This window comes from Syzygium oleosum, unplaced genomic scaffold (assembly GCF_021117445.2).
Source record: "Syzygium oleosum isolate NSW1041296 unplaced genomic scaffold, Sole_v2.1 Sole_v2.05, whole genome shotgun sequence".
Classification (NCBI taxonomy): Eukaryota; Viridiplantae; Streptophyta; class Magnoliopsida; order Myrtales; family Myrtaceae; genus Syzygium; species Syzygium oleosum.
The window spans coordinates 10,149,707-10,161,875 of record NW_026607489.1 but is presented as its reverse complement, the minus strand read 5'-3'; the positions used below and the strand labels follow the sequence as shown (position 1 = coordinate 10,161,875).

The following is a 12,169-nucleotide window of genomic DNA, read 5'->3' as shown; positions in this document are numbered from 1 at the left end:
CGATATAAGCGATTATATTTTAGAAAAACGTTTTCCAAATTATTCATTTTTCACGAAACAAACGGAGTTTTATATATATCTCATCTTAACCTTAAGAGATTGAATGTTCTTCTCCTTATATTATTCTTAGATTTAGTAACGTAGTTGATAAGATTAAGAAGGCGTGTAAGAAGTTTCCTCTCATAATTTCATGATTGACTCATACTTAATGAGCAACTACACAATTATAATATGTTTTTATTGTCAACAACAAAGAAAAATTTTGGGATAGGAAGAAAAATAGAATCAGACTTTGAGGTGTAATAACACTCTCTTTACGGAATTATTTACCCTACAACATTGTTAATGGTTACTAGCAAAAATCCTCCGGAATATATTAAAGTCTCGATGAGAACATCAGATAGCAATTTTGATATTTCTCCAAGAACTCTCAAAGGGAAACAATCAGAAACGATGGCTATATTTCTCTTTTGGAAAAGAAACAAAAATGGAAGAAGAAAATGTGTATTGAACAGACACGTTTGGTAGTTAATAGCAAAAAAACAAGAAGTTATATCCAAATAGACATGGCCTTTCAAAGGTTAAGAAGTTATGTTTGAACAAATACGATCTCTGGAACAACCACGGCCGAAGAAATAAAATTCGGAATTAAATATATAACAAATAAAAAAAATAACCGTAACTCCTTTGTGAATAGACGCCCTGTTTCAATAGGACACTATGGTTAATTTTTATAATTACGAATCCAAATTTTAAAAAAAATAAAAATTATTGATTAGTGTCAAATCTAGTCCATGTGTGCACTCGCATCTTTTCGATGTGGGATAAGGCACCTCTTAGTTTATTTATAACAAACTACCAACAAATTATACCCAAACTTTTTTATGAATGATGAAAATATTTTTCGTTCATTTATTTTCGTGAGCGATATAAGTAATTATTTTTAGGAAAAATGTTCTCCAAATTATTCATTTTCTGCGAAACAAATTTAGTTTCAGATAGATCTCATCTTAACCTCACGAGATTTTAATGTCCTTCTCTTTATATAATAGTTTGATGTAGTAAACCTAGCTGCTTAGATTGAGAAGGCGGGTACGAAGTTTCCTCTCGTAATTTGCATGATTGGCACATACTTAATTAGCAACTACACGTTATACTATGTTTCTCTTAGTTGTCAAGAGTGGAAGGATAAGAACTGAACTTTGCTATCGGATAGAATTGATTATGCTGTCACTAGTTCAGTTGGGTCCTATAGGATGTCATCTTCATCCAATGTCCAAGGATGTCTGATGAAATTCGACAAACTCAGGTCGATTGTCCAATAGATGGTATGAGGTTGAAATCTTTGTATTCATCCAAGTTAGAAAAATTCGATTTGGCTAAGAGATTTCATCTCGTTCTGTTCTGTTTTGGGTTCTTCTCGTTGCTCCAACGTGGAACTTTCCTTGATGTCAACTGTCGAAGAAAACTCATACGTCACACTAGAAAATAACGTCGAGAATCTAGAATCCCTGTTTCATCACCTAATAAAACATGAAGACACTCTTTAGGAGATAGTGAAAGAAACCTAATGTTCAAATGCTTATCGGATTCTGAGATTAGCAAGCTTATATGTTAGAGGCCGTTCGTGGCCAGGAGGTCGCAACCGTCGTCACTTCTCTCCAGCAGAGGTTACGCCTTACGCGAATTGAGGTATGTGGTCATGCAAGACCGATAACCTCCATGGCCGTGATTTGTAGAAAGATCACGGGTCTCTCTATCTCTATTTGTCTCGCCCCCAACCGTGGAGTTCGTGTCAAGCCCCGAACCAAGACCGTGGCACTCGGTCCCGGCCCAGTTATGATCATCTTTGTTTCGGGGATTTTCATTACGATGTCCCATTTCGTTTCTCTTTTGTTATGGGTAAGCGGAAGAAATTATACTTAACAAACAACAACATGAGCAAGAAAACACATTTCACAAGCACACTTCTTATTTACATGATACGTGCTATCTTACAAGCCTTTCCACTACAGGCCTTTTGTTCATTTACATCCGGATTGCATTCGGTCTCCTACATACTATCCGTGCGGTTGGGGTAGTCCTAGCTCCACTACCACGGTTCCCTTCACAAAAAGCAAAAGTTAGTTTTTCCCAAGCTCGGTCGACTAGCTACAGTCCTTCTGCATTCCCATTGGGCGCGTTATCATTGGCGGCCCCAAGTGGTCCGCTAAATCCGGGAAGGGGTCCGAGCAAATCTCAGTCGAACCAAATAAACCATGCTTCGTAACGATGGGGAACTAGCTCATTGGCATCCTCTTGTACCCAAACCGTGGTAACACATTTACGGTATGTGACTTCCGTTTCTACATCAACTATGTCAATTATGGAAACATGCATTTCTATTTGAAGACCCTGGCGAACCGGGGGTGGTGTAGCCATACCTACAAAGCTGAAAATAATAAAGAGTGAGTCACAACGTAGTAAGTAAATCCACTAAACTTCGGCTAAGAGATAGCCTCGCCATTGAACAATAGATCAAACATTACTGTTTTGCTTGTCGATGGTAGATCGATAGCAAATACTTCTTACCTTTCTTATTTGCTAAACATGTCATGGGTACCAAGCAAGAGAACATCAAGCATGATATTTAAATGTTGCACACAAGATCAACACACGAGATTCATTATTTCTTAACCGAAATCCATCGATTCTTTCGGTATTCACTAGGCATTCGAAATCCATTGGGCATCGCCTCGAAATAGATCGAAGGTGGCATCGTCTCGAAATCCATCGATGACGGCATCGCCCCGAAATCCATCGGTGGCGGCAACGTCCCAAAATCCATCGATGACGGCTTTAGTTCCTCGTGTGATCGTGCAACAAGTATCAAACAATCCTGGTTCTCATCTTGTTGACGTTAGCCCATGCATTCAAGCCTGAAGGCATGCCATGCTCATGTGTTTCATGATCTATAGGACAAATGCCTAACGTGTCGAGCGCGGTCTAGGGCTCGTGGCTCGGTCCACCATACCGAATGCCAGCTTGGAGCCGAACTTGGCCCGGGTCTATACGCTTCAATATAAACCAGCACCAAGCCAAACTCGGTCCGTCACGCCGCAACATGGGTACGAGACCATACGATATCCCTTTTTGTGACCCCGTTGTGTCTTGACTCATGGCCATGATGCAAGAATAACAATCACACATGCAAGCATAAATCACTACAAACAAGGTCAACACTCGAGCTCAATCACGCAACACCACATCCTAACCAAAGGATAGGGAATTCACTTACTACTAGGGTCACGGGGTGATCCTACAAAGGGTGTTCAATGATGGTGAGGCCGAGTGAGAGAGAGTGGCCGAGAGAAAGACCGAGGGAGTGACCGAAAGAGAGAAAGACCAAAGGAGTGAGGAGTGTGTGCCTGTTGAAGGAAAGAATGGAATAGAATGGTGGCTCTCCTATTTATAGCCCAAATTCTAATGATGATCTTACCAAATGGACTAATCATTTACATTAGGGTGGCGCCTAATTATAGAAGGGAAATCTTGCCAAATCTTAGACCTAATTATTATTGATCTAATTGGCTAACAAGTGTCCTACTTGCCCTATGCAAGTCTCTCATTAGGGTTATTATGCCCTATATTTAGGGTATATGAATCACCCTTCGCATTAATGACTAAGAGGACACCTAAACCTCAAATGATGGCTTCTCCAATAATTTCATTGACTTGGTCTCATATTCTTCTTATTCTCCAAGCTTCTTGGGCGTGTGGCTCCTCTAGAACTCTCAAGAACACTCAATTATTGGGTATCTTAGAAGATAAGATCTTCTCTAATGATTGGCCCTCAATTATTAACCTAAGTTTGACTTGGTCTTCTTGTTCCCCAAGCTTGGGGCGTGTGAGACTTGTTCTTGTCCTTTAAGAACACACAATTATTCACTAAGGACAACCAACTTATGATTCACCTTTTTCATTAAGCACAAACCTCCAAAATACATTATGATACTAGCAAAGGTGAACTAAGTGAATGGGAATATACGTATCTAAAAACGATCGACCATCTTATTCGAATCGAGGTTTGGTGTAGAAATATGTCCAAGCACGACCAAACATAACCGAGCCAAAGTCCAGGTTGAATGGTACAAGGTCGGACTAGCCGGACTGACCAGGCGCATGGCCTATTCGGTCGGGCCTGACCAGGCGCATGGCCAGGCCACACGGGCACACGGCCAGGCCATACGGGCACTGGGCCGGCTGCACGGGCACGGGGCTGGGCTGCGCAGATGGTGTGCCAAGTGCAAGGCCGGGCCACACGAGCGAGGGACTAGTTCATGGATCGAACACATGCATTGGTTCATGGACGGACACAATGCATGGCTCATGGCCAAGTATGTTTGGCACGGAACTAGGTTGGAGTTGGATCTGATGGGCACAAAGCCTGGTACAAGGGTCAGACACAATGACTGGCACGCGGTCGGGCACAGGGCCGGTTCGTGGCCTAGCTGACCGGCACAAGGGCCAGTCCATGACCGAGCATAAGGCCTGGCTTGTGCGGTTGGCACAAGGCCTGGTCCGCAACTAAGCCACAAGGCTCTTGGCCTGGCACATGGCTCGTTCATGGCCTACTCAACTTAACGCGTCGATCTATGATCGATTCGCAACCGGTTCACGTTCAAGTATCAACGACCCATGATCGACCCTCGGTTGTCATGTAGCCGCGTGGAATCAGGTACTACGGGATCAATCCATGATCATCGGCGATCGATGCATGGTCGAGAGGAATCACCCGCGACCGACACATGACCGCACGGCACTGAGCCATGGTCATCCCGGACCGTCCCACTAACGACCTGTATAGTCGAAAGGTCGATCCATGGTCAGATCACTTTAATTGACTTGCGTGATTGAGGAGTCATTCCATTGTCAATCCCTTGGCCAATCTAGGGACAATCTTTCGATCGAGCTATGACCAACCCTCAGTACGCTCGTTCCGACCATACTATCTGTTCCATTACCGACCCTCGGGTCGGATCGCTCGCCAATTCCATTACCATTTACCTTTGGTCGTCTTGGTCCAAATTGAGGATGTCATAGTTCGAGGTTGTAGTTCATGGCCATGGAGGTCGTCGGAGGTCCAAGCGGTAGTGGACAGTGATAGACGAGCGCTGAGAAAGCTTTGGATGAGTAATAAAAAGAAAAAGAGGTTAATAAAAATTTAGAAAAAAAATAGAAGAAAAATGGCGTGGTTTCATCCAAGTCAAACTTTCGTTTTTACAAGTAGAACTATTGGCAATAACTAAACTGTTGCGTTAGATAAATTCGATGAGACTTGTTCGAGAGGATTTGATTGTACTTTTTTTTTATTGAGGTTTTTTATTACATTGGTTTAATAAAAAAATTTATTACTTGATTGATTTTCGTACAATAGATTTTAGATTGATTGTGCAATTTTCCCTTAATAATGCTAGTGAAGTAACCAAAAAAGATAAAAAGACTAATAAATTATCTTTTCTCTTTACATTAGTCTCATGCTCTTCGCTAGAGTGCACTTACGGGTGAATGGTTTCCGGATCGATCTAGATTTCAACTGGAACCTGAAACTTACCCGTCGGAATTATTTCTCAAATTTTTAGAATCTGGAACTTACTTTGTCACTTGAGTTTCCAGGATCTACTCAGGTTTTACCGGCATTCTTAATTGAACGATTGTAGTGAATTCACCTCTAGTAATCACCATTTGCTATTACAATCCATTGACCACAACTCTTATTGAGACGCACAAAAATATGAAACATTAATAAAGCAAAAGTCTCAGTCATGGATATCGCCGGAAATGGAAACTCAGATTAGTGTTTTCGAATTACACACTCATCATCGGACGTTATGGAATACCGCAGAATTTTGTAGAGACATTAAACAAGAAAAACACAAAGACTTGTTCCAAATTCTAGGTTCTAGCCGTCGAAATTGGTTTCCCAATTTTTGGAATCTGGAACCTAGCTTGTATATCCTAGAACCTAAAACCGTTCTCTAATTCTCAATTCGACCCTGAAACCATCCTCACCCCTAAGTGCACCTCTTACCATCGTGTCAATACAAAAGTGCAAAACAAATAATTTTCGCTCCCCGTCTTTCATATCATCCGCTCAAGACCTGAATTCGAATAATCACGTCAGCACATTCTCTTGTCAAGCTCGCCTCACGAGCACAGATGTAAGCATCGAGCATTCGAGTCGATTGCTCCTCCTCTAGGAACCATCCACGAGCAAAAGACGGAGATATCGTCACGCGCGGTCGGGGAGTAGTCGGCTGTCGACCGGTATCAGACGTCGAAGAATTTGCAAGAAATTAATTTTTCTCTGAACATACGGTTGCAAAAAAGTAAAAAGAAAATATAAGAAGCATAGAACAGAAATTACCATTAGCCGAAAACTCAAAAATCTAAATTAGGCCACGACCTCTCCTGGTCGTTTATCCATAACCGCAAGAAGCATGTGAGTTTGAAACCCAAAAACTTGCCCATTTCGTTGACCTCCCTTATAAATACCCGACCAGATCTCACGATTTCCACGCTCCCAACAAGATCGTAAGATCTGAAATAAACACTAACGACACAAACAAAAAAAAAAAAAAACAGAGAAGCTCTCTGTCTCTCTCTGTTTCTCCAATGGCCGCCGCTTCTGCTTCTTCTTCCTCCACCAAATTCATCTTCCCACCTTCAATCTCTCCTTCTCCTGCTTCCCATCAATCGAAGCCGAAGCTCCTCTCCTTCCTCTCCGCCGCCGCCGCCGCCGCCTCGCCGATCTCCTTGAAGCTCTCCCGCTCTCGTTGCGGCCACGCCCGCCGCTCTCCGATCGTTGCCAATGCTCTCAAATCCGCCGAATCGACGGAGACGTCGTCGGCGGCGTCCTCCAAATCGAGGAGCGGCGCCGAGCCGGGCGGGGCCGGCCCGGCGGACGGGCCGACGATCCTGGTCTCCGAGAAGCTGGGAGAGGCGGGGCTGGACGTCCTGCGCGGCTACGGGCGGGTGGAGTGCCTGTACGACCTGTCGCCGGAGGAGCTGTGCGCGAAGATCTCGGACGTGGACGCGCTGATCGTGCGGAGCGGGACGAAGGTGACGAGGCAGGTGTTCGAGGCGGCCAAGGGGCGGCTGAAGGTGGTGGGCCGGGCCGGGGTCGGGATCGACAATGTGGACCTGCAGGCGGCCACCGAGCACGGGTGCCTGGTCGTCAACGCCCCCACCGCGAACACCGTCGCCGCCGCCGAGCACGGCATCGCCCTCCTCGCGGCCATGGCCCGCAATGTGGCCCAGGCCGATGCCTCCATCAAAGCGGGTACGCGCCTGAAAAAGGAAAATTAATTAAAAAATGATAAAGGTTTTCTTTTCCTTTTTCTTATCTCGTGATTGGTCATTATTGCTTCCTTTTTTCCTTTTTCAGAACTTACTTTTAAATTTCATGTTTTTAGCATTTTGTACTCCAAATCTTGAGAAATTTAGAGATACCGACACTTAGAAAACTAATTTAAAATGATGAAAGATTTTTTTTTTCTTGATGAAACGAGTAATTAGAATTCTGGCTTAGTCCAAGCAAACAGGAGAGAAATCAAGTCCTCAAACTCATTGAATAGGGCAAAAAGGTCCACTTTTGTATTGGTTTTAAAAGAAAGTCATATGCGAATCTATCTCCGCATAAGATGGAAAGTCTCATCTTAGACCGGTCCCGACTTCATTTTGGAATTTTCTTAGCAGTATTCACAAACTTGAATGGTCCGTGCAAGAGAATTTCAGATGTAAAACTCGTGATATCTTCGTCAGAGAAGTCGGGATATTTCGCTCGGATATGAAGATTTTGATTATTTTGGAGGTAGGTGAAGGGTTTTTCTTTGAAGTTGGTAAACAATATTAAGTGGAGCCAACTCGGGAGTAAGTAATTCATGATCGCTCCATATTAGCGAAATTAGTTTCTTCTTTCTCAATCTTCCAAATTAATGGGGGAAATGAAGGCCCGAAAAATCATTAATCTCTCAAAAACCCTTTTTAACGGGTCGTTTGTGCAATCAGACACTTTGTACAGCTTTTGTAGCATCGAATCTCCATGGTGTTCATTGTGTTAGATGAACTTGTACATGAATTCATCTTCCTTCATTCAACCCCTCCCAAAAACAAAAAAAAAGGAAAAAGAAGAACATTTTCTTTCTTGGGGGTTGGTGGTGGTGGTGGTGGTGGTGGTGGCCGCTTTGAATTCTATATTTGTACAGAAGATCTGACGTTGCATCATGAATACAAAAATATCTATTGGATGCTAGTTGCTATTTAAATGGAAAAAATAAATAATATTAAATGCTTTTTTCTGCACCGTCCCATTCGTAGGGGCCTCCACATGCTCCACACCTGGCCTAACTGTGCATGGTGCGTACCCTTGTGAATGATTGAAGGCTATAAATATTGCAGATGCTGTCTCTAGCGTAGACATGGGAGATCAAGCTATGGTAGCATTTGGACTTTAGTGGGTGTTCTAGATCGGTTGAATATAATGGGTTTGGATCTCACTTGTGTGATCTACCAACCGGGAGATATTTCTAGGACTGCAAGTGGTTGGATCTATGGAAAGTGACAACGTAATCTGATTTCTAATGGTCTTTTGTTTTCAACGTTGTAAAAAAAAATGTGATCTTTCTTTGGTTAGGTTTGCTTGTGAGTTCTAGAAGGGCCATGGGTCTATTATGATGCAGAGCATAGAAGCCCACCTTGCTTAGGTTGACAGATTTCTTACCTTTGAAAGAAGAGGGTAGGAACTGAAATGGTATATCACAGAATTTGAAACAGCAAGTGAGAACTCAGTTGCTGCTTTCGGCAAGGGACAACTTGGAAAGTAGAATGAAGTCTTGTCATAGCTTGAGGAAAGACAACCTTAGGGAAGTTCTTGTAGAGTTAGAAGCATCACTCGTTTTCATAAGTAGCGTTTCATTAGCTTGATCCATCTCAGTTGTATGAGTTGTGTTTAATTTTTCATAATTTAAGGTAAATTCTATTTTTTCATAATTTAAACTAATTAAAAGTTTAGTTTTTTATTTTGACTTTTTAAGAGCTAAATGAGACGGTTTCTTAATGTAGACTAAACTACCTTCAAACCTCGTGACGGAACCATGGCCGAATGATTCTGTCCCACATAAACTGTTTCCGAGAGTTAGAGCCTCAAGTTGTAAAATGTCTCTCTTTCTTTTGGCATATACAAGATAAAACAGACCCAACATTTCACTTTTTTTCGATGGTTGGGAGTTGATTCACCAATAATTGACCTGCACCATCGTTCATATCTGGCTGGACTTGTGAAGATGCAGAAAGCAGCTATCAGTATCTATTGTTTATCAGAATTACTCACAATGCTAGCTTTTTCTGGACTCGTGATAATGCGAATGCCTTGACTCAGATATTCTTGCCTCCCTCGATTTTTTGATCTGTTCCCTTAATAGTGCACGGTGAACTCGATTGCTACTTCCATGTTGCTAATCTAATATTGTGATCTTCTCAAGGAAAATGGGAGAGAAGCAAGTATGTTGGTGTCTCTCTGGTTGGAAAGACGTTAGCTGTCATGGGATTCGGTAAAGTGGGATCAGAAGTTGCGAGGCGCGCAAAGGGTCTAGGAATGACTGTCATAGCGCACGATCCGTATGCGCCAGCTGACAGAGCCCGAGCCATGGGTGTGGAATTGGTATCTTTTGATCAAGCCATTGCTACTGCAGACTTCCTTTCTCTCCACATGCCTCTCACGCCTACTACTTCCAAGATTTTCAACGACAACACATTCTCGAAGATGAAGAAGGGAGTTCGCATCGTAAATGTTGCCAGGGGAGGAGTTATTGATGAGGATGCACTAGTCCGGGCTCTTGATAGCGGAATAGTTGCTCAGGTGCATGCGCTCTCCTTTTCCTTCTTAGTCAAGTCGCTTTCGCTTGTGATAGTCTTGATCCAGTTATGTGGAAGGATTATCTGCTTTATATCTTCATTTATGAGGGCGCAAGTAGTCAAGGAGATTTGCTTGTTTTCTTTAAACTCTTAGGCCCCAATCCGAATTGATGGTCAGATGCTTTCTTTTGCTAGCACAAGTGAGGAAAAAAATACACGACATGTTCCAATCGTTGATTTGTTTCCTCAATTGAAAGGCTATCTCTCTGTTTTTAACGTTGTTTCTGCAGACTCAGTGAAGATTGTTTCTTCTTGTTCTTGTAACAGGCAGCACTTGATGTCTTCACAAAGGAACCCCCACCAACAGACAGCAAGTTGGTGCAACATCCTAATGTTACTGTCACACCTCATCTGGGAGCAAGCACAAAGGAAGCACAGGTAACTTTACACTTGAAAACTTAAACAGCACAGAACATTTTCGCTGGCTACATAGCTGCTTCAATTAATCCATTACCCTATTGTACAGGAAGGTGTTGCTATTGAGATTGCAGAGGCCGTTGTTGGAGCATTGAATGGAGAACTTGCTGCAACTGCAGTCAATGCTCCCATGGTTCCCCCAGATGTAAGATTTTCTACTACTTGCACCTAAATCACCCACTTCCAGTAACATATTGTTCATTGATGCTAACCTCTCGGTCCTGTTCACAGGTTCTAACAGAATTGGCTCCTTATGTGGTGCTAGCTGAGAAGTTGGGTCGGCTAGTTGTGCAGTTAGTGGCAGGAGGGGGAGGAATTCAATCTGTTAGGGTTGTCTATACATCGGCTCGTGATACGGATGATCTCGACACGAGACTCCTTCGAGCAATGATCACAAAGGGCCTCATCGAGCCGATATCGGCCTCTTACATCAATCTGGTCAATGCAGACTACACGGCCAAGCAAAAGGGCCTCCGAATAGTTGAGGAGCGGGTGAGAGTGGACGCCTCGCCGGAGTCTCCCGTCGACTCAATTCAAGTGAAGATATCCAATGTGGAATCTAAATTCGCCAGTGCAGTCACCGAGAATGGAGAGATCAGCATCGAGGGGAAAGTGAAGGATGGGATCCCTCGGCTTACTTGTGTGGGCTCGTTTGGGGTCGATGTGAGCTTGGAAGGGAACCTTATCCTGTGCAGGCAAGTTGACCAGCCGGGCATGATCGGCCGAGTAGGGAACATACTCGGCGAACATAATGTCAACGTGAGCTTCATGAGCGTGGGTCGGACCGTGCGTAGGAAACATGCTATTATGGCAATTGGTGTGGACGAAGAACCAAGTAAGGAGACCCTCAAGAAAATCGGAGAAGTCCCGGCCATTGAAGAATTTGTCTTCCTGAATCTATAATTCAAATGATGCTCTCATGGTGTTGCGGCCATTCTCCGATGAATAAAGCTACCGTGGCGATAAGCTCTGTTCCTATCACTGCAGAAGCGGCGGCGGTAGTTGCGTTACCGTGATTTCTACAGCATTTCATGTGTCCCTCCCTAGTCTTATCGTTCATCTTCTAGTTTTTAGCATTACCGGGTTTGAGAGTGTGCCATGGTCGTTTGTTGTGCCCTTCTTATATAATATCCAGTAGAACTGTATTCATGTTCTCGACTTTCTTCCTCAGATATGAATCGATGAAATACTCGTTTTGGGAGGAGGGATACATTACAAATGTCGAGATCTCATGTCGATCCGATGACTAGTCTTCGAGGAACGCCAAAGCTATGCCAATCTCTTTGAAAGTTCCGACTACTTGTTTTGAGCCCTTGCTGGCAATGGAGGCCAGGCTACTCAGCATTTCATCATTTTGAAAATGGACAAAGGAACAAGCATCGAAATTAAGCCTGCTGAATTAGAAAAAACCATTTCACGGTGTAAATCTGTCTTGATAGCTAAGACAAATCCTATGATCAGATCTACCATCCCAATGTCTAGCAATGGAAGAAATCATCACATGTAACTACTGAACGGGCATTCCTGGTATGTCTGGAAATGCTAATGTTCATCTCAGTAGATCCCATTTTGGCCACATTTGGATTCGGCAGAAGAAAGCAGTACGAAATAGCTATAATCCGGATCGAGGCTTGTTTAGGATTTAAGGCTGCGTTTGGTCGACCGGATAAAAGCCATAATAGGATATGTTTTATCCTATCCTGTATTTGGTGGTGGTCCAGGATAGGATAAGGTCGGATATAGACCGGATATAGCCCGGATAAAAAAATCCGAGAGAGGGGGTGGGATAGACCTGGAT

At 43.3% G+C, this 12,169-nt stretch overlaps 1 protein-coding gene across 1 annotated transcript; it reads left to right on the top strand.

The window, feature by feature from the left end:
- Positions 1-6,560: 6,560 nt before the first annotated feature.
- LOC115681690 (D-3-phosphoglycerate dehydrogenase 2, chloroplastic-like) lies at positions 6,561-11,524 on the top strand. The gene is made up of 5 exons (XM_030605715.2): positions 6,561-7,321; positions 9,522-9,898; positions 10,222-10,332; positions 10,421-10,516; positions 10,603-11,524. Exons 1-5 carry the CDS (start codon positions 6,655-6,657, stop codon positions 11,272-11,274), a joined length of 1,923 nt encoding a protein of 640 aa, XP_030461575.1. The 5' UTR covers positions 6,561-6,654; the 3' UTR covers positions 11,275-11,524.
- Positions 11,525-12,169: the final 645 nt, after the last annotated feature.